The sequence below is a fragment of the Hyperolius riggenbachi genome, chromosome 7 (genome assembly GCF_040937935.1).
Source record: "Hyperolius riggenbachi isolate aHypRig1 chromosome 7, aHypRig1.pri, whole genome shotgun sequence".
NCBI classification, from domain to species: Eukaryota; Metazoa; Chordata; class Amphibia; order Anura; family Hyperoliidae; genus Hyperolius; species Hyperolius riggenbachi.
In genome coordinates this window covers 112,968,063-112,994,896 of record NC_090652.1, presented here as the reverse complement: position 1 = coordinate 112,994,896, position 26,834 = coordinate 112,968,063, and the positions used below count along the sequence as shown (strand labels likewise).

General features: G+C 46.3%; 1 protein-coding gene across 1 annotated transcript in view; it reads left to right on the top strand.

The window, feature by feature from the left end:
* LOC137524536 (cytochrome P450 2K1-like) overlaps positions 1-26,834 on the top strand; it is a 70,615-nt gene that overhangs the window by 32,895 nt on the left and 10,886 nt on the right. The window contains exons 4-6 of the mRNA XM_068244523.1: positions 10,073-10,233; positions 23,140-23,319; positions 25,212-25,353. Of these exons, the coding sequence (XP_068100624.1) occupies positions 10,073-10,233; positions 23,140-23,319; positions 25,212-25,353 (483 nt within the window). The remainder of the gene's footprint in view (positions 1-10,072; positions 10,234-23,139; positions 23,320-25,211; positions 25,354-26,834) is intronic.

Below are 26,834 nucleotides of genomic sequence, written 5' to 3'. Positions count from 1 at the left end.
TTATGGTCCAAAAGCCAACGTTTTATGTCGGGGGCACAGGTATTTAGAAATTGCTCCTTAAGAAACAGTTCCTTTAAGTTCTCCATAGATTGCACTCCACTACCTTGAATCCATTGATTAAAAACATGGTCTAGTTTCATTCCAAATTCTGTGTGGGAATCCTGTGGTAATTTTGTTAAATGGCGAAAGGACTGACGATACGTCTCTGGAGTCTTAGCATAACGAGTAAGAAGGGCTCGTTTCACTTCAGGATAATTAATCCTTTCAGAAAGAGGCAGTGATCTAAAGGTTTCACTGGCCCAGCCAGTAAGTTTTCCCAAGAGGATGCGATGCCATTCCAGGACTGGCACAACATGGATTTCACATATTAGTTCAAAGGTTTGTAAATATGCATCAATCTCCTCCTTCCTTTCATCGAACACGGGAAATAGTGTATACAGCTTAACCACTTCCCGACCGCCCACTACACAGGGGCGGCGGGGAAGTGGAGCCCTGCAGGACGGCCTCACCCACAGAGGCGGCAGTCCATTTAAGGGCATGGGCGGAGCGATCGCGTCATCCGTGACGCGATCCTCCGCCCGGGATCGAAGCACGGGCATTTTGTCTCCGCTCGCCGGCCACTTAGCAGAGCCGGCGAGCGGAGGAATCCGCAGGATCAGCCAATCCCTGAGTATAAGGCACTTTGTTAGGTAAACAAAGTGCCTTATACGTGCTTCCTCCTCGCCTCGTGGTCTCATTGTTCCAGAGACCACCAGCGAGGAGGAAGCACTTGTAAGTCTCACTGCACGCAGCTTGATTTTGCCCACAGCCTCCCTGATCACCCACCCCAGGCCTCATACCCCCCCTGATCACCCCAGCAGACCCCTGCCCAGCACCCTTGCACCCCTGCAAAACCCCCACCCCCCCCCACCTGCCACTAACTAGCGACGCTGCCCCTTAGTTTAGGTCCCTAACTGCCTCCTAGTCACCCCTGATCCCCCCTCCCTACCTTTAGATCACCCCCACACCCCATCCCAGACTACCCCCCTGTATACTGTATACATTTGTATACAGCTACATTACCCTCTGATCCCCCTCTGATCCCCCTCTGATCACCTGTCTATCACCTGTCCATCAGCCCTCAGCACCCCCACCCATCAGAGCAGACCCTAACTGCCCCGCGGGGGTAACCGATCACCTGCCCAGGCCCTCGATTGCCCTCGTACCCCCCTTCTGATTACATCCCCTGCTGTTTGTTTACATCTGTCCTCCCCAGCAATCACTAACTGATCTTTGATCAGTAACCCCCTGTGTCTGCCTCTCATCAGATCAGGACTCAGTCTGCCCCGTGCAGGCTCCTGATCAACCCCCCATCCCCTCAAATCGCCCTCAGACCCCCCCCCCCCTAATCACCGTCCAAGTGCATTGTATTTGACTGTGCTGCGCTTGTATTCGATTGTGCTGCGCTTGTATTCAATTGTGGTGTAATTGTATTTGATTGTCCCGTGATCGGCTTCGATTGCCCCGTGATTGTTTGATTGCCTGAGACCCCACTTCCCGCCACACCCAACCCCACCCTCCCCCCCACCACACCCAACCCCCCCCCCCCCCCCCCCCCACCACCACCTCCAACCACCACCTTCCGAGTGCATCAGATTTGCTTGTGCTGTGATTGGAGTCGATTGTGCTGTAATTGTATTTGATTGTCCCGTGATCGACTTCGATTGCCCCGTGATTGTTTGATTGCCTGAGACCCCACTTCCCGCCACACCCAATCCCACCCTCCCCCATCACCTTCCGAGTGCATCAGATTTGATTGGGCTGTGATTGGAGTCGATTGTGCTGTAATTGTATTTGATTGTCCCGTGATCGGCTTCGATTGCCCCGTGATTGTTTGATTGCCTGAGACCCCACTTCCCGCCACACCCAATCCCACCCTCCCCCCATCACCTTCCGAGTGCATCAGATCTGCTTGTGCTGTGATTGGAGTCGATTGTGCTGTAATTGGATTTGATTGTCCCGTGATTGTTTGATTGCCTCTGAGACCCCACTTCCCACCAACCCCAATACCTCTCAAATACTCCCTTTTTGCTAGGTAGGTGCTCTTTTTTTCTGGGTAGTCTCGGAGGAAAACCCCATAAATTTAGCAATCCAAAATGGCAAGAAGGGGGCTTTCCGATGACGAGGTATACAGGTACATGGACCAGTCGGATGAGTTCTTTTGGGAAGAATCATCCGTCGAATCTTCCGGGTCCGATTTTGAACCTGTAGAAAGCAGTGGTTCCCTGACCGATACTGATGACGAGGCTATGGTCCCGGCTAGAGCCAGGCGTACCAGACCCCAAGTCGTTAGACCGCAGGTGGCGCAGGATCCGCCTCAAGGGCAGCAGGGTGGTGCTAGCGCTGTTGATAGTTTTCTTGGTGAGGCAGGCACCAGCAGCGCAGCATCTCCTGGACTTAGTGCCAGTGCTTCCGTAGACCCTGACGAAGTGGTGAGCGTCAGCATGGAAGTTGAAACTGGTACGGTGGCAAGTGCAGTAGTACCCCCGTCGCAGCCACCAACAAGAAGACGGGCCCGTAGTACCCATAGACTCCCAGAGGTGCTGGCACAACCAGATTGGCAATCCCCTGATTCCGCCGCACCCGTAGTGCCCCCTTTCACCGCCCAGTCTGGAGTCCAGGTGGCGACAGCTCATCTAGGAACGGCCCTAGACTTTTTGCAGCTGTTCATCACCCAGGTTCTCTTGGACTTAATTGTGGTTGAGACCAACCGTAAAGCCACACAATTCATCACCGAGCACCCGGAGAGCATGTATGCCCAGCCTTTCGGGTGGAAACCAGTCCAAGTTTCCGACATTAAAATCTTTTTGGCCCTTATCCTTCACTTGGGACTAATGAAACAGAATGTACTGCGGTCGTATTGGTCTACGAACCCAGTAAATCATGTTCCCTTGTACCCTGCTGCCATGTCCAGGACACGATTTGAGTCCATCCTGCGCTTCCTGCACTTCAACGACGACAAAACCTGTCATGAAAAGGGCCACCCTGCTTATGACCGGCTCCACAAAATTCGGCCCCTCATAGACCACCTGTCATCAACATTTGCAGATGCTTATATCCCTGAACAGAACATCTGCGTAGACGAGTCCCTCTTACGCTTTACCGGGCGCCTTGGCATCAAACAGTACATCCCAAGCAAGCGCGCCCGGTATGGGGTGAAACTGTATAAGCTCTGTGAAAGGGCCACAGGCTATACATGTCGTTTTAGGGTCTATGAGGGAAAAGACTCAAAATTGGAGCCGGTCGGATGCCCTGACTACCTGGGGAGCAGTGGAAAGGTTGTGTGGGACTTGGTGTCACCCTTGTTCCAGAAGGGGTACCATCTTTTTGTGGACAATTATTACACAAGTGTGGCCCTCTTTCAGCACTTAAAGTTAGAAGGAATCCGATGCTGTGGCACTGCGCGGCCTAGTCGCCAGGGCTTCCCCCAACGGCTCGTTACCACCAGACTTTTACGGGGGCAGAGGGTCGCCTTGCGTACTGAAGACCTGCTCGCGGTGAAATGGAGGGACAAGAGGGACGTTTACTTTCTGTCCACCATTCACACAGACACGACAGTCCAAATTCAACGGGCAACTGCGGTCATTGAAAAGCCCCTTGTCGTCCACGAATATAATGTCAACATGGGAGGGGTGGACTTCAATGACCAGAGGTTAGCGCCCTATTTAGTTACCCGGAAAACAAGACGCTGGTATAAGAAAGTGTCTTTTTATCTGATTCAATTGGCAGTTTACAACAGCTTTGTTCTCTACAGTAAGGCTGGGAGAACTGGATCTTTCCTCCAATTTCAGGAAGAGATCATTATGGACATCCTGTATCCAGGAGGTGCCAGGCCCCCCCCCCCCCAGATGCAACTAGCCGACTGCATGGAAGGCATTACGCCTATCAGCTTCCGTGTGCCCCAGGTCAACGCATCCGAAGAAAACGTTGCCGTGTCTGCAGCAGGGCTGGAACAAGGAGTGACACCGTTTATTATTGTCCCCGCTGTCCTGACCAGCCTGGTCTATGCGTAGGGCCGTGTTTTGAGAGGTACCACGAGCAGGTACACTATTAGAACCTAGGGAACTCCAGACACAGGAGTAGGCACACACTCAGTGGTCTTTCGCACATTGTCGCAGGGAGAGGAGAGGTAAGCTTGAAGACCAAACGGGTAAGCATAAAAATGGGAAGAAGGATCGGTTTCCATGCTTGATATTGCTGATCTGTCCTGGGTTGGCGATATAAGACGGCATGTTTGAATTTCCCTTGAGTGTGGACACCCCCGGTTTATATGTGATTTGGGCCTATGATGATGCTTTAATGCCACACAGAGTCATCTCTATTGGCAGGCATATTGCTGTATCCTACAGGCATAATGCTGTATACTAAAGTTCTGAGGCCCAGTCACATAAGTTGGTGGCTCACCCTGAGTGCAGGGTGGCACGGGGTGTCTCTCTCCTGAGGTTATCACTGCCATTGATGTGGAGGAAGATCTGCCATTGATGTGGAGCAAGGTATGTTTGCCGTTCATTTTTCCTTTCAGCCCAGAGTGCATTACTTGTATACCCAATATAAGGAGTATAGCAGAAACTCCTAATACTGGCCATACATGTAATGATTGCAGAGACCCTAAAATGCCAGGACAGACTCCACAAATGACCCCATTTTGGAAAGAGGACACCCTAAAGTATTATGTGAGGTGCACGGTGAGTTCATAAAAGATTTTAGTTTTTGTCACAAGTTAGCAGAATTTTTTTTTTTATTTTTTTTTAACAAAGTGTCATTTTCCGTTAACTTGTGACAAAAAATAAAATTTTCAATGACCTCACCATTCCCCTCATGGAATACCTTGTTGTGTATTCTTTCCAAAATGGAGTCATTTGTGGGGTTTGTTAACTGTCCTGGCAAGTGGGCGGGGTGCTAAATTTTGAGCACCCCTGTAAAGCCTAAAGGTACTCATTGGACTCTGGACCCCTTAGCGCAGTTAGGGTGCAAAAAGGTGCCACACATGTGGTATCGCCGTACTCGGGAGAAGTAGTACAATGTGTTTTGGGGTGTATTTTTACACATACCCATGCTGGGTGGGAGAAATACCTCTGTAAATGACAATCTTTTGATTTTTTTACACACAATTGTCCATTTACAGAGTTATTTCTCCCACCCAGCATGGGTATGTGTAAAAATACACCCCAAAACACATTGTACTACTTCTCCCGAGTACGGCGATACCACATGTGTGGCACTTTTTTGCACCCTAACTGCGCTAAAGGGCCCAAAGTCCAATGAGTACCTTTAGGATTTCACAGGTCATTTTGCGGAATTTGATTTCCAGACTCCTCCTCACGGTTTAGGGCCCCTAAAATGCCAGGGCAGTATAGGAACCCCACAAATGACCCCATTTTAGAAAGAAGACACCCCAAGGTATTCCGTTAGGAGTATGGTGAGTTCATAGAAGATTTTATTTTTTGTCAAAAGTTAGCGGAAAATTGATTTGTATTGTTTTTTTCACAAAGTGTCATTTTCCGCTAACTTGTGACAAAAAATAAAATCTTCTATGAACTCACCATACTCCTAACGGAATACCTTGGGGGGTCTTCTTTCTAAAATGGGGTCATTTGTGGGGTTCCTATACTGCCCTGGCATTTTAGGGGCCCTAAACCGTGAGGAGTAGTCTGGAAATCAAATTCCGCAAAATGACCTGTGAAAGCCTAAAGGTGCTCATTGGACTTTGGGCCCTTTAGCGCAGTTAGGGTGCAAAAAAGTGCCACACGTGGTATTGCCGTACTCGGGAGAAGTAGTACAATGTGTTTTGGGGTGTATTTTTACACATACCCATGCTGGGTGGGAGAAATACCTCTGCAAATGACAATCTTTTGATTTTTTTACACACAATTGTCCATTTACAGAGATATTTCTCCCACCCAGCATGGGTATGTGTAAAAATACACCCCAAAACACATTGTACTACTTCTCCCGAGTACGGCGATACCACATGTGTGGCACTTTTTTGCACCCTAACTGCGCTAAAGGGCCCAAAGTCCAATGAGCACCTTTAGGCTTTCACAGGTCATTTTGCGGAATTTGATTTCCAGACTACTCCTCACGGTTTAGGGCCCCTAAAATGCCAGGGCAGTATAGGAACCCCACAAATGACCCCATTTTAGAAAGAAGACCCCCCAAGGTATTCCGTTAGGAGTATGGTGAGTTCATAGAAGATTTTATTTTTTGTCACAAGTTAGCGGAAAATGACACTTTGTGAAAAAAACAATACAAATCAATTTTCCGCTAACTTTTGACAAAAAATAAAATCTTCTATGAACTCACCATACTCCTAACGGAATACCTTGGGGTGTCTTCTTTCTAAAATGGGGTCATTTGTGGGGTTCCTATACTGCCCTGGCATTTTAGGGGCCCTAAACCGTGAGGAGTAGTCTGGAAATCAAATTCCGCAAAATGACCTGTGAAATCCTAAAGGTACTCATTGGACTTTGGGCCCTTTAGCGCAGTTAGGGTGCAAAAAAGTGCCACACATGTGGTATCGCCGTACTCAGGAGAAGTAGTACAATGTGTTTTGGGGTGTATTTTTACACATACCCATGCTGGGTGGGAGAAATAACTCTGTAAATGGACAATTGTGTGTAAAAAAAATTAACAAATTGTCATTTACAGAGATATTTCTCCCACCCAGCATGGGTATGTGTAAAAATACACCCCAAAACACATTATACTACTTCTCCTGAGTACGGCAATACCACATATGTGGCACTTTTTTGCAGCCTAACTGCGCTAAGGGGTCCAAAGTCCAATGAGCACCTTTAGGCTTTACAGGGGTGCTTACAATTTAGCACCCCCCAAAATGTCAGGACAGTAAACACACCCCACAAATGACCCCATTTTGGAAAGTAGACCCTTCAAGGTATTCAGAGAGGGGCATGGTGAGTCCATGGCAGATTTCATTTTTTTTTGGTGCAAGTTAGAAGAAATGGAAACTTTTTTTTTTTTTTTTTCGTGTCACAAAGTGTCATTTTCCGCTTACTTGTGACAAAAATTAATATCTTCTATGAACTCACTATGCCTCTCAGTGAATACTTTGGGATGTCTTCTTTCCAAAATGGGGTAATTTGGGGGGTATTTATACTATCCTGGAATTCTAGCCCCTCATGAAACATGACAGGGGGTCAGAAAAGTCAGAGATGCTTGAAAATGGGAAAATTCACTTTTTGCACCATAGTTTGTAAACGCTATAACTTTTACCCAAACCAATAAATATACGCTGAATGGGTTTTTTTTAATCAAAAACATGTTTGTCCACATTTTTCGCGCTGCATGTATACAGAAATTTTACTTTATTTGAAAACTGTCAGCACAGAAAGTTAAAAAAATCATTTTTTTGCCAAAATTCATGTCTTTTTTGCTGAATATAATAAAAAGTAAAAATCGCAGGAGCAATTAAATAGCACCAAAAGAAAGCTTTATTAGTGACAAGAAAAGGAGCCAAAATTCATTTAGGTGGTAGGTTGTATGAGCGAGCAATAAACCGTGAAAGCTGCAGTGGTCTGAATGGAAAAAAAGTGGCCGGTCCTTAAGGGGTAGAAAGCCCTAGGTCCTCAAGTGGTTAATAATATCCAAATGCTGTTCCGATATTAGTCTTTGAGCCGATGCTCCTTGTTGACACATTGCCAAGTCACTGACTAGTCGCAAGAGGTTTTCATACCTATCAGAGGTGTCAGGGTCTCTTGGCTGTGCCTCCAGCTGGATTTCTGGACTTTGTGCTAAACGATCAATTCCATCAACTGTCTCTGCCAAAAAACTCACAATATCCTGGTTTTCATTGATGTTCTGAGCCGATTCCAGTAACAGCTGAACCATGGCTGCTTTCTTCAATCCATCAGGGTTCAGTCCACGATTCCTGCATAGTTTACGAAGTGTTCCCAAGCGTAGTTCAAGTAGTGTATCCTCCATATTCTAGCAGTACCAGCGTCCTGGATCCCACCGCTTGCCACCAGATGTGATGATATATAACATAGGACACTGGCAAAGGCTATTATGGAAAGGATCCAGGTGTTTATTATTCCACCAACACTACTATTCCAGCAACACAACACTTAAATAACAGCAGTATAAGCAGAGCTACCATCATCTGTAGTGTTCACAGATAGAGAACTCCAAAAACAGTCCAAGAAGTCCAAAGGTAAAGTCCAGGCAATTAATCCATTATTCCATATACAGGCAGTTGGATTTATTCACTGCTGTGACTATTGGATCCAGGGAATTGGAGAAACGCCATAGCTTGCTGTCCCCTTCACTGACTCACACCAAAAAGCCCCAAGTCCCTGACCTTATATGGCAGATCCAGGATCCTATCTACCTGGAGACGCCTTGCTCCCAGACCATTCAGTAGATACAGTCAATTCCCTCCTCCAGGAGCTGTGTGGTCCAGAAGAAAGCAGTCAGATCATTGTCTCTTTGGTAAACAGAGAAGATAAGGACAAGTCTGCTAGCAGACAGAACAATAGAAACTTCAGCAAGCTAAAACCAACAAGACAATATACAGATCACATCAGGAAAAAAATACATTTAACAAGAATAATAAATACCATACATCACAGAGGTGTTCTGTGTTAAATACTCAAGCACCTCCTAACGATTTTGGGAAGTGATGGCACGTGCCTTCTTCTGAGCACTGTATTTTGGGCCAGGTCCGCACGAAATCACAGCAACACCACCTCGCACAGCCACAGACCTGCCGGTGTCTGGTGGCCTTTCTCTGGGTCTGCCTCTACCTCTTCCTCTACCTGGTTTGTCCATTTTGTCCATCTCGGGGGGATGCTAGGTGTATGCAGTGAGGTGGGTTCACTCAACACAACAGGTAGTTAGATGCAGGATGAGCTCTGAAAAGAGCTGTTGCTGTTGATGGGTGCTTTAAAAGCAATAATAATCAGTCAGGAGCAAGCAAAGCAGCCTAGAACCTAACTAATCTGTCCCTAGGAGAAAAAGTATGCAGCAGCTGTCCCTTTCCTCTCTCTAGCAGGCACACGAGTGAGTGTAATGGCCGCCGGACCCTGCCTTATATAAGGGGGGGTGGGGCTCCAGGGCTTAGTGTAGCCTGAATGGCTACAATGTGCCTGCTGACTGTGATGCAGAGGGTCAAAGTTGACCCTCATAGTGCATTATGGGGCGAATCAAACTTCCGCAAAAGTTTGCCTGGTGCAGGCGAACGCGAACCCCCTAAGTTCGCCTGGAACCGTTCGCCGGCGAACCGTTCGCAACATCTCTAGGCGCCACCACAGGGGTTAGGTTTAGAAACCGGCAGGGGGGGTTAGGAACCACCAGGGGGGGTCTTAGGGTTAGGCACAACCACGGGACTCTTAGGGTTAGGAACCACCAGGGGGGTTTTAGGGTTAGGCACTACTGGGGGGGGGTTTAGGGTTAGGAACCACCAGGGAAGGTCTTAAGGTTAGGCACCACGAGGTAAGGGTTCTGTGTGAGAGTAGGGTTAGCTTTAGCCAGTGGCTGGATAGTGTACTGGTTGAGGGCACCACATTTGACATGGGAGACCAGGGTTCAAATCCTCGTTAGGGTCAGTACCTATTCGATAAGGAGTTCAAGGCAAGACTCCCTAACACTGCAGGGTGGCCGCTTGAGCGTGTCCCAGTGGCTGCAGCTCGAGTGATTTGAGTCCGACAAGAGAAAAGCACTATACAACTGTTCGGATTATTATTATTATTATAGTCATGGTAAAATATTGGTAAATGTTACCATCACCGATATTTTCCTATCAAAATCCAGTAGTAGAATATCATTAATTTTAGCGATATTTTACTAGTGGCAATACCCTGCGTCCTTTTCCAGCTAGAGTTTTAAGCTTAAGACTAAAGACAAAATAAATTACATGGTGTCTTACATTCTCTTCCTGTTTATGTGGATTTACTTTGGTTGATAGATTAATTATCTTCAAATTAAATTGGCCCTAGACAACAGTAGGGACATTAGACTGCTTACATAAAGAATGATAATAATTCTGGGTTTCCTTGTTTCATTGAACATGTTTCAGGAAAACCATTTGACACTGAAATCATAATGAGCAATGCAGTGTGTAATGTCATCAGCTCTATTATTTTTGGGAAAAGGTTTGAATATGAAAATCCAGTATTTAAAAAGCTCCTAAAACGTATAATCGATAATGAAAAACTGGGAGGATCTCCAAAGCTTGTGGTAAGTATTACTTCTATAATTTGTATGAACATTAGCATAGACCTGTGTTGTTTTACTATTACTAAACCAACATATTGGTGGTTATATAACAATTTTTTTAAATAATGCAATGCAGGAAAATGTCGCTATGTTCTCTATGTTCACTTTAAACCTCCAATCAGATAAACATAAACCTAAAAGCATACAACAATAGCTTCACAGCATGAGATGTAAATAATCTCTTATAGAAGTAGAGTATTGTACTACATTAGCCAAGGGTTAAAGCAGAAAGGTTTGATTAAAGGTCCGTACACACGCCGGACTTTAGGCAACGACGGGTCCGTCGTTGCCTCCCGCTGGGTGGGCGTGCCAGCGACAGTCCGGCGTGTGTACGCTCTGTCGTCAGACTGATATGGCTGTTTCTGAGCGATCCGCCGGGCGGATCGCTCAGAAACAGCCGTATCAGTCTGACGACAGAGCGTACACACGCCGGACTGTCGCTGGCACGCCCACCCAGCGGGAGGCAACGACGGACCCGTCGTTGCCTAAAGTCCGGCGTGTGTACGGACCTTAAGGATGATACTGTAATGATCTGCTCAGCTGCCTGTGCAGGCAGGCAGCTTTTTGACCATTGTTTAGGTTTGCATGCTGCAGGACTCTGGAAAGAAGAGCTTCTGTCAGTTTTGCAGCTTGTGCTTGCTGAGGAATTTGCATACGTTGTCATGCAAATTGCCTGGCCACATTTATTGGAGGCGTGTACTATAAGTACTATGTGTTTCCCACAATGCTTGGCTGGTCATAAGGAGTCTTCCTGTGAAACACTCTGGAGAGTGTCAGCCATGCTCTTTGTTTGAAGATCAGCTTAGAGTAATTCCTGGAAAACTGCACTAGGCAGGTTCCCCTAGTGCAGTTAGGATTGTTTATCTGTTTTGTTTGTCTGTTGCAATGGTCCTGTCCCAACGGTGGTCGACAGGAAATCGTTCTGATCTCTGTTCTTGGAGTATAGCTGGTGCAGCGGTTGCTACCAGCTATCTCTTCTGATCTGTCTCACTTGGAACGCGCTGGCATCTTGCGCTAGCGCTGTGGATCCTTCTGTTCTGTCTCCTTGGATCGCGCTAGCCACTTTCCGCTAGTGCTGTGGATCCTTCTGTTCTGCTACTCTGTACCTGGATCGCGCTAGCCACTTTCGCTAGTGCTGTGGATTCTATCTCTCGCTTGTCCCTGTTTTCGTGTGTCTGTCTTGTCTGCTACGAACGCTTGCTGGAGGCTCGGTGAGGTAACCGTTAAGCAAGCGCTCGCGTCCTCTGTTTCATGTTTGTCTGTCGATGGTTAGTTAGGCGTGCTTGTCTCTATTGTGCTTATCACGTGGAGACCGCGCATAACCGCGTGCACTGTTGCGAATGAGTGCGGTGTTCGCGGTTAGCTAACGTTTGTTATTTTCCGCATCTCCTCATTGTATGATTTGCTGTGCCTTCGCTATCCTCGTATTCTGTTCTGATCTGCCTTGTGTCACTTTTGGCAATCGCCTTTCTTGCGGTTGCGTTTCTGTTTCGTATTTGCTGTTGTGTGTGCACTGTCGCGGGGTGGCGACTAGATTGGCGCACACACACATACAACCTGTCCCTTTGCTTGTTCTCATTCGCAATCGCCTCTCTTGCGATTGCGTTCTGCGCTTCGTACAATTCCTGTCTGGCATTTGTGGAGGTACAGAGGATTGGTTCCTCTGCACTCCCCAGCGCCATCTGCCGACAGGAATTTCCCTCTACGGGTGCGTAGCACCTTTTGCTGGGTGCCTGCAAATATACGCTTGTGGAGGATTTCCGCCGTTATCAGCGCACGCGTTGTGCGCTGATCACGGAGAAAGTTCCACAATCGTTACAGATACCTTTTAATGCATACATCAAAAATAAGGGTGCCTGGGAAAAAAGGCGCATGGTATAGCTGAAATTTTAAGATATTGTCTATAACAATAATATTAACGTTTCTTCAGCTTTATCTAACATAGAATAATAAATATGTTAAAATAATGGTGATAAAGTCACAAAATATTGTCTATAATAATAAAAAGGAAAATATAGTTACAGTCCTAATAAGCATAGTAAAACATTAGTAAATATCACCATTCTTATACTACAACTACACCTAACCCTAAACTCACACAGAACCCTCCTACCTTCCGATGCCTAACCTTAACCACTCCCCCTGGTGGTGCCTAAACCTAACCACTCCCTCTGCAGAAACACTCTTTTACACATAGTAACAATAATATCTTTGATAACGTAAAATCTGTACATATAAACAAAATAATATGACAAAAACTATAACGTTGCAAGCTTCTAAAATGATAACATACTCAAAAACTATAATGTTCTAATGTTGTTAACGATATTTATCACAGCGCCCCTTTTTTCTGCTTTTTTCGCCGTATTAACGATAATTGCATTAAAGTTTATGGCAGCGCCCTTTTCGTCCACCCTCAGCCAGCACCCTTTTTTCCTGCTACCCGAAAAAAGGGCACAAGACGAGGGTAGACGAAAAGGGTGCAATTAATGCAATTATCGTTAATACGGCGAAAAAAGCAGAAAAAGGGCACCACGAAAAATATTAACAACATTAAAACATTATAGTTTTTGAAGTAGTTATCATTTTAGAAGCATGCAACTTTATAGTTTTTGTCATATTATTTTGTTTATATGTACAGATTTTACGTTACCAAATATATTATTATTTTGATATGTAAAAGGGTGTTTCTGCAGAGGGAGTGGTTAGGGTTAGGCAAACACCAGGGGGAGTGGTTAGGCTTAGGCACCACCCAGGCGGCGGTTAGTTTTACGCAACACCAGGGGTGGTGGTTAGAGTTAGGCACCACCAGGGGGGTGGTTAAGGTTAGGCACCACCAGGGGGGGTGTTAGGGTTAGGCACCACCGGGGACGTAATTAGGGTTAGGCACCACCGGGGGGGTAATTAGGGTTAGGCGCTACCAGGGGAGTGGTTCGTTTTAGGCACCACCAGGAGAGGGTTATGTGTAAGAGTAGGGACGGGTTAAGCTGTATCGTTGAATTACATACCAATTTTTAACGTTAATATCTTTTGTTATTATTTCCCGTCTGTTATTACAATGGTATTTATCATTAACCAAGCTTGATAATGATGTTTATCATTATGAGAATTTGTTATCCACTCGTGCCATTTGGTTATCCAGCCAAGCCCTTTTTTCACTGCACCCTTTTTTCATGCACGCCTTTAACTACTAAACGACCGCTCCACGCCAATTGGGGTAGACGTGGCGGCAGCCCCGGGACCACTCAATGCCAATTGTCGTAAAGTCCTGGGGTGGGGTTTTGCAGGAGATCTCGCCACTGCGCACGCAACTCCGCTTGAATGATGGAGCTCCTGTAACAAGGTGTCAGCGAGAGCATAAATATCTGATTAAGTGGTGATCTGCAGTATCACCACCAATGCAGATATATTTTGACAAAAGCAATCAGTATCTTTCTGATAGTAGATCAGCGGAAGGCTCACTAACACAATCAGTACTTTAATAAGAGTGTGATCACAGGTGATTAATGCACAGTATACAGGAGTACTTCTATGTGATAGCCCCCTGGCTTTAGGGACTATCACTAGTAGAATGGTCGTACAGGCAAAGTCGGTAAGGATCGGTTAGCGGCAGTACAAAATCGTAGTCAAAGAGGAAGCTGAGGTCGGTAACGGGTCGGACAGATAAGGTACAGAATCAGGAGGCACAAATCAGAGTCAAAGGTACAGGCAGGAAATCGGCAACAGATCAGATAGAATCAGAAATACAAGCAGAGGGTCATACACAATAAACCATCAATATGTTCAGTTATAATTATAGCTATCAAAGGTCTGAGCGCTAACACAAAGTATTCGCAACAGCAGACACTGAGCAACTGACCTCTCCATGCTTAAATGCAGAAGGCATGTTCAGCTAGTCCGCCCAGGGGGCTGGAACCAAAGTCAGTGTGTGATTGGCTGGCTGGAGTCAGCTGATCGCCGGATCAGCTGACCCATCTCCTCAGAAGAGAAAGGTCCTGCCGCCGGGCGCGCGTGTAGCCCTGAGCCTGTGCATGGCAGAGAGACCTGCTTGCGGCGACCTGATAGTGTGTGCGGCGGGGATAGCGGCGGTGGTCATGCCACTGGACCCCGCCGCATCCCCGCTGCTGGTTACAGCTCCACTCCATCATCAGTCTCCCAATGGCGATCGCCGCTAGGAAACTGTTAGACAGCGAAACCACCATCTATTTACATGGTACAGCACTGCAATCTACGGCAGTGCTGTACTGGTGACAGCCGTGTCACTCGACTGTCCCCTGGGCAGATTCACAGAGCAATCAGCTCTCATAGGCTCATGTCTATTAAAACTTCCTCCAAGGTACTGCGCTCTCATGCATCAAAAATCTTCCTCTGTGTAATAGTGTTGCTCATATAAAAACAAACAGAAACAAAACCATAGCATGATACTGTATGAAACTTTTTCCCCATGCACCCAATGCTAGAAAACAGGCTTCTGTGTATGCTTCCACCAGATGAATAGGTACCGCAGGTCCTCACCATATATCATAGCTGCCAGGTAACAGACCGCATTCATTCATTAATTCACCGGCGCTGGGTCACGTTGGCGGAAGTGGATGAGCGGCCATATTGGAAAAGGGAATTTGTGACGATTGAGTGAATTGTAAGTAAAGAATGGTATTTAAGCTGCCGACTAGCCAGACGCCTCCAGCTCCTGATGAGTATGCATATACAAAACACGCAGGGAGGAGTTACAGGCGTGGAGGGTCGGCTTGGAGGAAATTGTATTATGATATGGTCTTTTTTACTCTGGAACATGTGAGTGCACTACCTTTTTAAAAATTTTAATACATGAATGGTTTTACGCTATGAGGAGTTCCTTTAGTTGATTGGTTATGCTAAACAAGAACTGGCATTGCTCCGTGTTGTTGATCCACTTGGTGAGGCTGGATTGCTGATTACCTGCTGGAGATAAACTAAGTGTGGCGTGCTCAGGGCCGGTCCTGGACTTTCTGCTGCCTGAGGCAAAGACCGTGAAGGAGCCCCCCCGATAACCCCCCTCCTCCAGCCGATTGACACAGTCCGGCCGGCCGAGTCAATGACTCACGGTGTGTGCAGGCACGGAGGCGTCACAGCCAGGACTTCACTGCAGAGTCTGCACTGCAGCCTGCAGGCAAATTGAGGAAGCAGCCAATCACTTCCTCGTTATGCCTGGTGCCCAATGGTGTACCTAGGGCATTTGACACCCAGTGCATGCCACGGCGGGTAATGTCAGATATGGGTGCCCCCAGTATAGGTATCCTGGGATTATTACCACCAGTTTAGGTAGTGTAGTATAGCCACAGTATAGGCAGTGTTTCCCTACAAAATACACAATGCAACAGCAGTGTTTTGCCAAAATATATATAATGTGGCAGCAATTAGGTAGCCAGATAATCCCCCCCTTTAGCACAGGTAGCCAGATGAACTCCCCATTTATAGTATAGGTAGCTATATAACCCCCCATTTAGGATAGGTAACCAACATGATACCCAATTACAGTATACATAGCCAGATCTCCCTTTAGTATATAGCCAGAGTCCCCCTTTAGTATATAGCCAATGTATATATTCAGATCACCCCTATATATAGCCAGATCCCCCTGTACACAGCCATTGTATATAGTCAGATATAGTCAGATTCCCCTTGTATATAGTTAGATCCCCCTGTATATTTCCAATGTATTTCTGGCTGAGTGACCACCTTGTGAACACACATATACAGACACACGAGAGCGAGAGAGAGAGGACAGGAGGCAGAAACATAAAGAAGGAAGAGAGAGCGGAGAGAGAGAGAGCAGAGAGAGACAGGAGGCAGAAGACAGGAGGGAGACTGAGCAGAGAGAGAGACCGAAGAGAGAGGGGAGAGAGGGGAGAGAGAGAGAGACCGAAGAGAGAGGGGAGAGAGAGAGAGAGAGTGACAGACACACACAGGAGGGGGAGACTGAGCAAAGAGAGAGAGAGAAAAATAGAGAGAGAGAGAGAGAGAGAGAGAGACACAGGAGGGAGAGACTGAGCAGAGAGAGAGAGAGAGAGAGAGAGAGAGAGAGAGAGAGAGAGAGAGAGAGATAAACAGAGAGTGAGAGAGAGAGAGAGAGAGAGAGAGAGAGAGAGCAGAGAGAGACAGGTGGGAGAGAGAGATGGGGGGGAGAGAGCAGAGAGAGAGACGGGTGGGAGAGAGAGAGAGAGACGGGTGGGAGAGACAGAGCAGACAGAGAGAGAGAGCAGAGAAAGAGAGAGAGAGATGGGTGAGAGAGAGAGAGAGAGAGCAGAGAAAGAGAGCAGAAAGAGAGAGAGAGACAAGTGGGAGAGACAGAGCAGAAAGAGAGAGAGACAGGTCAGAGAGAGAGAGCAGAAAGAGAGAGAGAGACAGGTCATAGAGAGAGCAGAAAGAGAGAGAGAGACAGGTGAGAGAGACAGGTGAGAGAGACAGGTGAGAGAGAGACAGGTGAGAGAGGGACAGGTGAGAGAGAGACAGGTGAGAGAGACCGCTGGGAGGGACAAAGCAGAGAGAGAGAGACAGACAGAAGGGAGGGACAGAGCAGAGGGAGAGAGACAGGGGCGAGGGACAGAGCAGAGCAATGAGAGAGAGAGAGACAGGGGTGAGGGACAGAGCAGAGAGAGGAGGGAGGGACAGAGCAGAGAGAGAGAGAGAGAAGGGAGGGACAGAGCAGAGAGAGAGAGAGAGAGAGAGAGACAGACAGAAGGGAGGGACAGAGCAGAGAGAGAGACAGAAGGGAGGGACAGAGCAGAGAGAGAGAGAGAGAGAGAGAGAGAGAGAGAGACAGAAGGGAGGGACAGAGCAGAGAGAGAGACAGAAGGGAGGGACAGAGCAGAGAGAGAGAGAGAGAGAGAGACAGAAGGGAGGGACAGAGCAGAGAGAGAGACAGAAGGGAGGGACAGAGCAGAGAGAGAAACAGAGCAAAAAGAGAGAGAGAGAGAGAGAGAGAGAGAGACAGAAGGGAGGGAGGGACAGAGCAGAGAGAGAGAGAGACAGGAGGGGTTGACGAGAGAGAGAGAGAGAGAGAGAGAGAGAGAAGGAAGAGACAGGTGGGAGAGACAGGGGAGAGAGAGACAGGAGGGGGGACAGGAGAGAAGGAAGAGAGACAGGTGGGAGAGAGAGCAGAGACAGTCAGAGAGAAGGAAGGAGAGAGAGACGGGGGAAGAGAGACACTGGCAGCTGGCAGGGATGGTGTACTGACCGCAGCGGAAGGTGCAAGTAAGATCCATACCTGGTGTTCTCGGATGGTGTGCCTGGGTGGCCCAGCTGGTCGGGACTCGGGAGATGAGCAGAGCAGCCAAGAGGAAGCAGTGGCTGACATGGTCGCAGGCAGCGGTGGGCCCGCCTCCCGTCTCTGGGATCCCCATGATATGAGCCTGCCTGGAAGGAAGAGCAGAGCACTGCCATCGGGCAGTTGGCAGCATCTGATTGCCCCAGGCGGCAGTGCAGCCGTGGCGGCAGTGCAGCCGTGGCGGAAGCAGCAGCGTCAGGGATACGATCCTCCCCAATGCGGCAGAGATCCAAGTCCCACGTGAAGCCCCGGGTGGGAAGAGAGAGAAGGAAAAGGAAGAGACAGGTGGGAGAGACTGGGGAGAGAGAGAGAGACAGGAGGGGGGACAGGAGAGAAGGAACTAAACATCCTACAAAGTTGAACTAGCCGCGGAGTTGACGGAGGCGGGGCAAATGGGGTCTGAGCTAGCTGCAGTCTAGCAATGAAGAGAAGGGAGACGGAGTGGTGCCGCCCCTCCACTTCCTGCCGCCTGAGGAACCCGCCTCACCCCGCCTCATGGGCGGGCCGGCCCTGGGCGTGCTGTCTTATAATTTGGACGGCAGAGCATAAGGTGAGAGGCCACTTGTGTCTTTGTGGAAGGTGTGGTGCATTGGAAAGAAGTGTGGGTACCTTGGAGATTTATGGTGCTTTTAATGCTTTCTGTTACCTGGCAGCCATGATATATGGTGAGGACCTGTGATACTTATTCATCTGGTGGAAGCATATATGGAAGCCTGTTTTCTAGCATTGGGTGCATGGGGGAAAAGTTTCATACAGTATCATGCTATGGTTTTGTTTTTGTTTGTTTTTATATGAGCAACACTATTACACAGAGGAAGATTTTTGATGCATGAGAGCGCAGTACCTTGGTGAAAGTTGGAATATACATCATATGCTTGGTGACTAGTGCTGCGATCCATGGACACATAATTAATTGATGGACTAAAATTGGTCATATGTGGATGTATTAACACTGAAATTTGTTGTCATTTTTATATTCTTTATATTTTTGTATATTTTTTAATAATTTGTTTCTAGGAATCTGGGCAAGTGAGCGCACATATACATAGAAATTTTATTGATGTCTATTAGAGCCGATCGCTGGGATTGGCTGGCGGGGGAGGGAGGGATGGTGGGGAATGTAAATTAAAGAAAAATTCAAAAAAATTCAATTTTTTAATAAAAGATAATAACAATAATATTTATTAAGAAAAAACAAACATGCTGACAGGGATCAGAGCCCACCAACAGAAATCTCTCTTGGTGGGCAGAAAAGGGGGGGGATCACTTGTGTGCTAGGTTGTAAGGCCCTGCAGCAAGGTCTTAAAGCTGCAGTGGCCTAATTTATACAAAATAACCTGTTCACTAGGGGGGATAAAGCCTGTGGTCCTCCAAAATTACATAATTAAAGAATACAGCTTAACCTAACCCTACTCTCACACAGAACCCTCCCCTGGTGGTGCCTAAACCTAACCACTTCCCTGGTTGTGCCTAACCCTAACCACCCCCCTGGTGGTGCCTAACCCTAACCACCCCCTGGTGGTGCTTAACCCTAACCACCCCCTGGTGGTGCCTAACCCTAACCACCCCATGGTGGTGCCTAACCCTAATCACCCCATGGTGGTGCCTAACCCTAACCACCCCCCTGGTGGTGCCTAACCCTAACCACCCCCTGGTGGTGCTTAACCCTAACCACCCCCTGGTGGTGCCTAACCCTAACCACTCCCCATGGAGGTGCCTAACCCTAACCATCCCCCCTGCAAAAACACTCTTACACACATAGAAAGGATAATGTAACTGATAACGTAAAATCTGTACATACAAACAAAAAAATATGACAAAAACTATAACGTTGCAAGTTTATAAGACAATAACATATTTCAAAAACGTTAACCACTTCAGGATTCTGCATACGCATAAGTACGCCCCTGAATCCTGAAGTGGTTTCCATGGAAACGGCCGCTCGTATGAGCAGCCGTTCCATGTCAGTTCACGGAGGGTGTCTCCGTGAACACCCTGCGAGCCTCCCATCGCGGCTCGCAGGGTAAATGTAAACACGCGGGGAAGATCTTCTCCGCTGTTTACATATATACGGCGCTGCTGCGCAGCATCGCCGTAGAGGAGATCGGCGATCCCCGGCCTCTGATAGGCTGAAGCCTATTTGAGGCGGCGCAGGACGGATTTCCGTCCTGCGCAGCCCATAATGAAGAGGGGAGGGAGGGAAGGAGGCAGAGGGAGGAATAGTGCTGCGGAGGGGGGCTTTGAGGAGCCCCCCCCCTGCTAGGCACAGTAGCGCGGCGGCGATCAGACCACCCCAGCAGGACATCCCCCTAGTGGGGAAAAAAGGGGGGAAGTCTGACCGCCCTGCCTGCTATCTGATCTGTGCTGCGGGCTGAAGAGCCCCCGCAGCACAGATCAGGCTGTAATCCGGAAATCCGGAAGTGGTTAATGTTCTAATGTTGAAAACGAAATTTAGCCCACACCCTTTTTTCTGCATTGTGTGCCATATTAGCGATAAATGCATTAGTCTATGGCGGCACCCAAATCGTTCACTCTCAGCCGGCGCCCCTTTTTTCCTGCTTCCCAGATAATTTTTATCTTCTTCAGACTCCCATCTGGTATACTTATACTTCATAGCAAAACTATTGCTTACATACATTAAGCCATGAAAAAAGAGGTACGCAAACCAATGCCTTTAAGTTATTTAAAAAGGAACTCTAATGAAAATAACATAATACAATTTGTAGCCGCTATTTGCAGCTGCTATTTTTTATATGTAGCCGCTATTTCTAGTCACTATTTGTAGCTGTTATTTTTAATGTATAGCCGCTATAGCCACTACAATTTGTAGCCGCTGTTTGTCGCTGCGGATGGAGATTAAAGGTTAGGAACCACCAGGAGTAGGGTTAAAGGTTAGGCACCACTGGGGGGAATTAAGGGTTAGGCACCTCTAAGGAAGGGTTAAGGGCGAGGCACCACCAGGGAAAGGTTCTTTGTGAGAGTAGGGAGAGGTTAGGTCATAGTAAAATATCGGTAAATATTAACAATATTTTGCGATATCAGTGTAGTGGCTGAATAGAGTAATGGTTAAGGGCTCTGCCTCTGACACAGGAGACTTGGGTTCAAATCTTGGCTCGGCCTGTTCTGTAAGCCAGCACCTATTTCAGTAAGGAGTTTCTTGGCCAAGTTTCCTTAACACTGCTACTGCCTACTGAGTGCGCTCTAGTGGCTGCCTCGCAAGCGCTTTGAGTCCGACAGGAGAAAGGCGCTATACAAATACTGCAATTATTATATCAACTTGCGGCTTTTTAACCTCCCTGTTGTTATGATTATTTCCAGATTTCGCAAACTTTTAGACCCTTAAAACAAGAAAAAAAACTTACCACAGAGAGATCTGCAGCAGCTCCTGCATATAACTCACTCAGGCACGGGATTACCGCTCTGAGCTTCAGACTTCCGTCCCGAGTTTGAATCGGGATTACCGCTAAGGAGGTTAAATTGTATGCTTAAAGTGGACCCAAATTAAAAATACAAGATTTCAGAAATAATATTTATTTTCTAAATTATAATAATAAATAGCAGCCTTTTTTCAGCTGCATGATGACAAAATATAAAATATTTTACATTTATTGGAGAAACCCCTCCTTTCCTTTCAAATCGCTGGGACAAAATCCGGCAAACTGGTAAAGTAGATGGTGTCCAGCAAAGGAGGAATTGCTAATGGCTGCCACCTGTATAACCCTAGTTATGGAAAGAAAAGGGTGAAAAGTATGCACTGAAATGCTCATAGGGTTGAAGGAGTGTTTATTTATCTTTGTATGTGTCAGAGTGGTGCAACTAAATATTTTTAATTAAAAAAAATGTTTGGTTTGGGTCTGCTTTAAGGAGACCACTAGACATCAGAGAAAAATATATAGATATATAGGGGACCACTAGACACCTGGATACTTATAGAGGACCACCGGTCACCAGGGATAGTATATTGGGGACCACTGGGTCATGGCTTGGCTTCTGAATGGAGGAAGCTAGCAGAGGCGGGGAGCGGTGGGGGGGGGGGCTGTAATGGAGGCAGCAATGCGGAGGAGGCTGAATGAAAAGCGTCAGGTAAACAGACAGCTAGCAACAAGCAGATTGTCGCTAGCCGGGCGATATTTTCACTCAGAACAGCAGAGCCATTTTCAATTACAAAGTGCTGAAAAGTTATTTCAAACAGAAGATGAAAATGATCTAAAAGGAGAAAAAGTGAATTGGATCAGGCCAATTGATTGCTGCCTCTTTTCTATCAGGCTCAGAACACAAGGGGGTCCTCCATTAAAAAGAATTCCAAATTAAGAAATATTAAACCTTTGTCACCAAGGATGAGTGGTAAGATCCCTGCTGTATACTGGTGTTGCTATGGCGATAGGGTTTTTACAATGTGCCAACATTCTTCTTGGTCCCTAAAGCGTTGTGTGTGTGCACTGCGTTAAACCAATTTTTGCTCTATATAACTGGGTACTATATAATGGTGTTCTTCTATGTAAGCTGAGAATGTTTTGTGTACTTGTTATTAACTTATCATGCTCTGCTCTGCTCTTTAAAAAAATTAAAGTTTATTTAAAAAAGGATGAGGGGGAGCAGTTTCATGAAATGCTAATCTGCTCCAGGCATTTTTGCGGATGCAGTCGGTAGCAGAAGGAGTTAACTTAGTTACTGTATGTACAATAGGAGAAAGAGGTGCCCAAGTTAAAAGCACATCAGTGAGAGGCAGCAATATAGGAAATATAACCGCTTCTGCCATGGACCGTGCCCTCATACATGTTGGGACAGTTTTGCATTCTGTAAAACCATTCCTGTTTAATTCTTTTTGTCACTTCACGTGTCTGTAAACTGCATGCTGAATGCATTGTTATTTAGCCCATCAAGCAAATCCTTAAAGTCCCTTCATGAACCGGTTTGGGACTGGACGGATGAATTGAAGCACTGTCACTACCACTTTCCTAAAAATTAAAGGACTATCGCGAAAAATTGTAAAATTAAAATACATGTAAACATGTACAAATAAAAAATATGTCTTTTTCCAGATTAAAATGAGCCATAAATTACTTTTTTTCCCACATTGCTATCACTTACAGTAGGTGGCAGAAATCTGACAGAACCAACAAGTTTTGGACTAGTCCATCTCTTCATGGGGGATTCTCAACAAGGATTTTATTCTTCATAAAGACAATTTCTGAAACGGATTTATACAATGATGCTGGCCAGCCTCCCTGCTCGCTGCACAATTTTTTGGCAGTTGGACAGAGCAACTGCCATTCACTAAGTGCTTTTCAAAATAAACAAAACTCTGATAATCCTCCATCAGGAGGTGGGCTAGTCCAAAACCTGTCGGTTCTGTCAGATTTCTACTACTTACTGTAAGTGACAGAAACATAGGAGAAAAATAATTTATGACTTATTTTACTCTGGGAGAAGCACATTTCTTATTCGTATTTGTGTTTACATGTATTTTAAATGTTATGATTTTCGCAATAGTGGTCCTTTAACTGTCATTTCAAATATTTTAGTATAAAGTCCTAATTACAATTAATTTGTCTCCACAGCTGTATAACTATTTCCCTCGCATCATGTCCTTTTTTCGAGTAGAGAAGAAATTCACACAGAACATTAGTGAGGTCAATGAGTTTCTTTCAAAGCGTATTAAGCAACAAAGGCAGGAGTTTAATGCGAATGATATCTCTGGATACATAGATGCGTATCTTCTGAAGCAAGAACAGGATCAGGTAGGTACATCTCTCATTTACTATGTGCTGGATCACTGCATGAAATAGTTTTCAGAGATGCAGTCCAATTCCCTGAGAAATGAGGTCCTAGTGATATAATCTTTGCTTATAAATGCTCACCTCTAAACTTTCTCCGCGTATCTATATATGGTACAAGTCCCATTTATCTGGAACTCAGACATATGGAAATCTCAAGCAACAATTAGGACATGGTGGGGATGGGGGAGTTCCTTTCTAATTGTGCATAGCAGTGAGCGGCAACAATACTTACAAAAACTTTGAGGGTTGGTCCTCTTCACTCCTGCAGCTGCCGGCTGCTCTGCTGCATCCTCGAACGGCTCCCTGGTATGTCCTCTGACCTGACCTAAGATCTACTTACCCGGTGCTTCCTCCAGGCCCTGGCAGCCTACATGTCCCATGCCACAGCTCTGCTCTCAGCCACTGGCTCCCAGTCCCCCCGCTGCAGAGGCCGACCTCGTGAGGTCATCCTCTACTGCGCATGCACGAGTGCCACTGTCAATCAAGTCCACGTTGTCCGGAGTGTACTGTTTTTTACAGAGCCTGGACATACCCTTTATGGTTCTTTAAGTAGGTTAAGCTGCACACTGGTCAGCATTTCATCTACGGAGGGAGATTAATGTTAATTTTAGGCCTGGCTGCTCGAATGCTCAAGCAAGCATCAAGAACACATATCCGGCATCAAGAAATCCCCACCTGTGCCAGATAACGGACTTTACTGCAACACCTTTTTCATCACTTAATACCAGAGGCTTCATTTCACTACTTTTTACTTGTACTTGTGATGTGCTGTAAGGCTCATTTCATACTATGTGGTTGAGGACTATAATAATAATGCAATGATCCAATAATTTCCTATGGACTAGTTCACATTTTCCCATTTAAGTCACTTGTGGACTCCCCGGACCCTGCAGTGGCCCTTGTCAGTGGTACACTGCATCCGTCAATAAAATACTACTTTGCCATAGTGTGAACCCAGCCTTATGCTGGTAATACACCATGATTTTGGCTGACAGATGGTTCGATAGATAATTTCCATCATGTCCGATATGATTTTTGATCGTTTTTCTGATCAATTTCTCATAAAGGTGAATGGAAATTGATCGGAAAAACAATTGGAAAATCGATCGGACATTAAATCTACTGAGAAATCTCATTGTGTATTACCAGCATTAGAGAGGAACTTTACTGAATATGTGACATGATAAGATTAACATGTGTATGTACAGTGAAAACACAATAATAATCTTTAATCAGGAATTAGAGAGATAGCGGTGAAGACAGAGAAGACCAGCAACGCGTGAAGATCCAGTGCATGGAAGGCGACAGTGAGGTGAGTCTCCGTGCCTGGCCACCTACTGTAATTCTGGAGGAGGGTATGCTGAAGGGCCTAAGATGAGGGAGAGGGGAGTCGCCCCCCCCCCCCCCCCTCCCTGTTGCTGTGTGTGCCTGCTGCTCCCCCCTTCAGGCTACCTATACTGGGTTCACCTATACCTGGCTACCTATACTGGGGGCACCTATACCTGGATACATATACTGGGGACACCTATACTACTTGTCTACCTAAACTGAGTCAACTATATCTGGCTACCTATACTGGGGGTAACTACCAGGCTGCCTATACTGGGAGCAAATAGACCAGGCTACCTATACTGAAAGTATGTTTTGTTTTTATATCTGCCTGGCCCGCCTTTCCAATTTATGCTATGAAGAGGGCGGGGGGGGCAGTGATTTCTAGTTACGCCCTTGGCAGGTGTTCTTAATAAAGTGCTCAAGTAGTGTAAGTATGTGAAATAAATATTATACTCCGAGAATTAGAAACAAATGTGTAAAGGCTAGACAGCTAAGCATACAATCTGATTTCTTTGTTTCAGACCTCAAACAAGACCGAAAAGTACTTTAATGATGGAAATTTGGCTATGGCAGCTTTTGATCTCTTTACAGCTGGGACAGGAACAACATCTACAACACTTCAGTGGGCCATGTTACTGATGATGAAATATCCAGAAATACAAAGTAAGTGTATGATTATACAGTAATTAGAAAGTGAAAACATTTAAAAGAAAGAACTGATTTCTTTGAGTTGTCTGCTTTATTTACACTTTGACATGCTTTGCAGATTGCCTAGCTGTTGTTCTTATGCTTGAGTGACATACTCTCCACTTACATAAACAAAATTATTGGAAAATTAGTTTACTTAAATGGTGTATGTTTTGGATGTGTGAATACAACGTTACAGCTTATTCTTATCTCTGCTCTCCTCCTGCTACATAGTTGTAGGGCTGTACCAGTTCAGTACAAAAAACATATAATGCACACTTGAAATGAGAAAATTAAAAGCACTTAGGCCCTTATTCATTGCATTTTTCCATTGGGATTTCTCCTTGTAGATATTTTTCATCGTCTCTATATAATAACACTTTCAAATTTACAATTGCAAAAGTACTAAAAAGTAGGTGAAAAGTAGTGTCAAAATTATTTTGAATACTTTCCCGCTTGCTGTTGTTGGCTTGAAAAGTATTTTATTGATAAGGTTATGAAAATATAACCTGGGAGAAAACTCAGGACTTGGAGCAACAGTTAACCACTTGCCGACCGCACGCTTATACCGTGCGTCGGCAAAGTGGCAGCTGCAGGACCAGCGACGCAGTATTGCGTCGCCAGCTGCAGGCTGATTAATCAGGAAGCAGCCGCTCGTGCGAGCGGCTGCTTCCTGTCAATATACGGCAGGGGGCTCCGTGAATAGCCTGCGGGCCGCCGATGGCGGCTCGCAGGCTAAATGTAAACACAAGCGGAAATAATCCGCTATGTTTACATTGTACGGCGCTGCTGCGCAGCAGCGCCGTAAGGCAGATCGGCGATCCCCGGCCAATCAGCGGCCAGGGATCGCCGCCATGTGACAGGAGACAGCCTGTCACTGGCTGCACAGGACGGATAGCGTCCTGTGCAGCCCGGATCTCCAGGGGGGGGCAGGTAGGAGAGGGAGGGGGAGGATTTCGCCGCGGAGGGGGGCTTTGAGGTGCCCCCCCCCCCGCAACACCCGGCAGGCAGAAGCGATCAGACCCCCCCAGCACATCATCCCCCTAGTGGGGAAAAAAGGGGGGCGATCTGGTCGCTCTGCCTGCACGCTGATCTGTGCTGGGGGCTGCAGAGCCCACCCAGCACAGATCAGCTAAAACAGCGCTGGTCCTTAAGGGGGGGTAAAGGGTGGGTCCACAAGTGGTTAATTGAATAGTGGGTCTTAGGGTAAATTCTTTAAACTCGCTTTATAACCCCTCTACATCTTACAAATTATAAATTTGGCATATCATTTAAAGCATTAACTTTTTTAGAAGACAAAATTCTTACACTTTTTTTTGACTATTGCTAAGTATGAACCAGATTTGTGGAGGTCCTGAATTTGTGTCTGACATGTTGGATGATTTCTCTTGCTTTTTCCCTTTACATGAAGCAAAAAGGCAGTGAATTTGATGACTTGCCTTAACTTATATCAACAT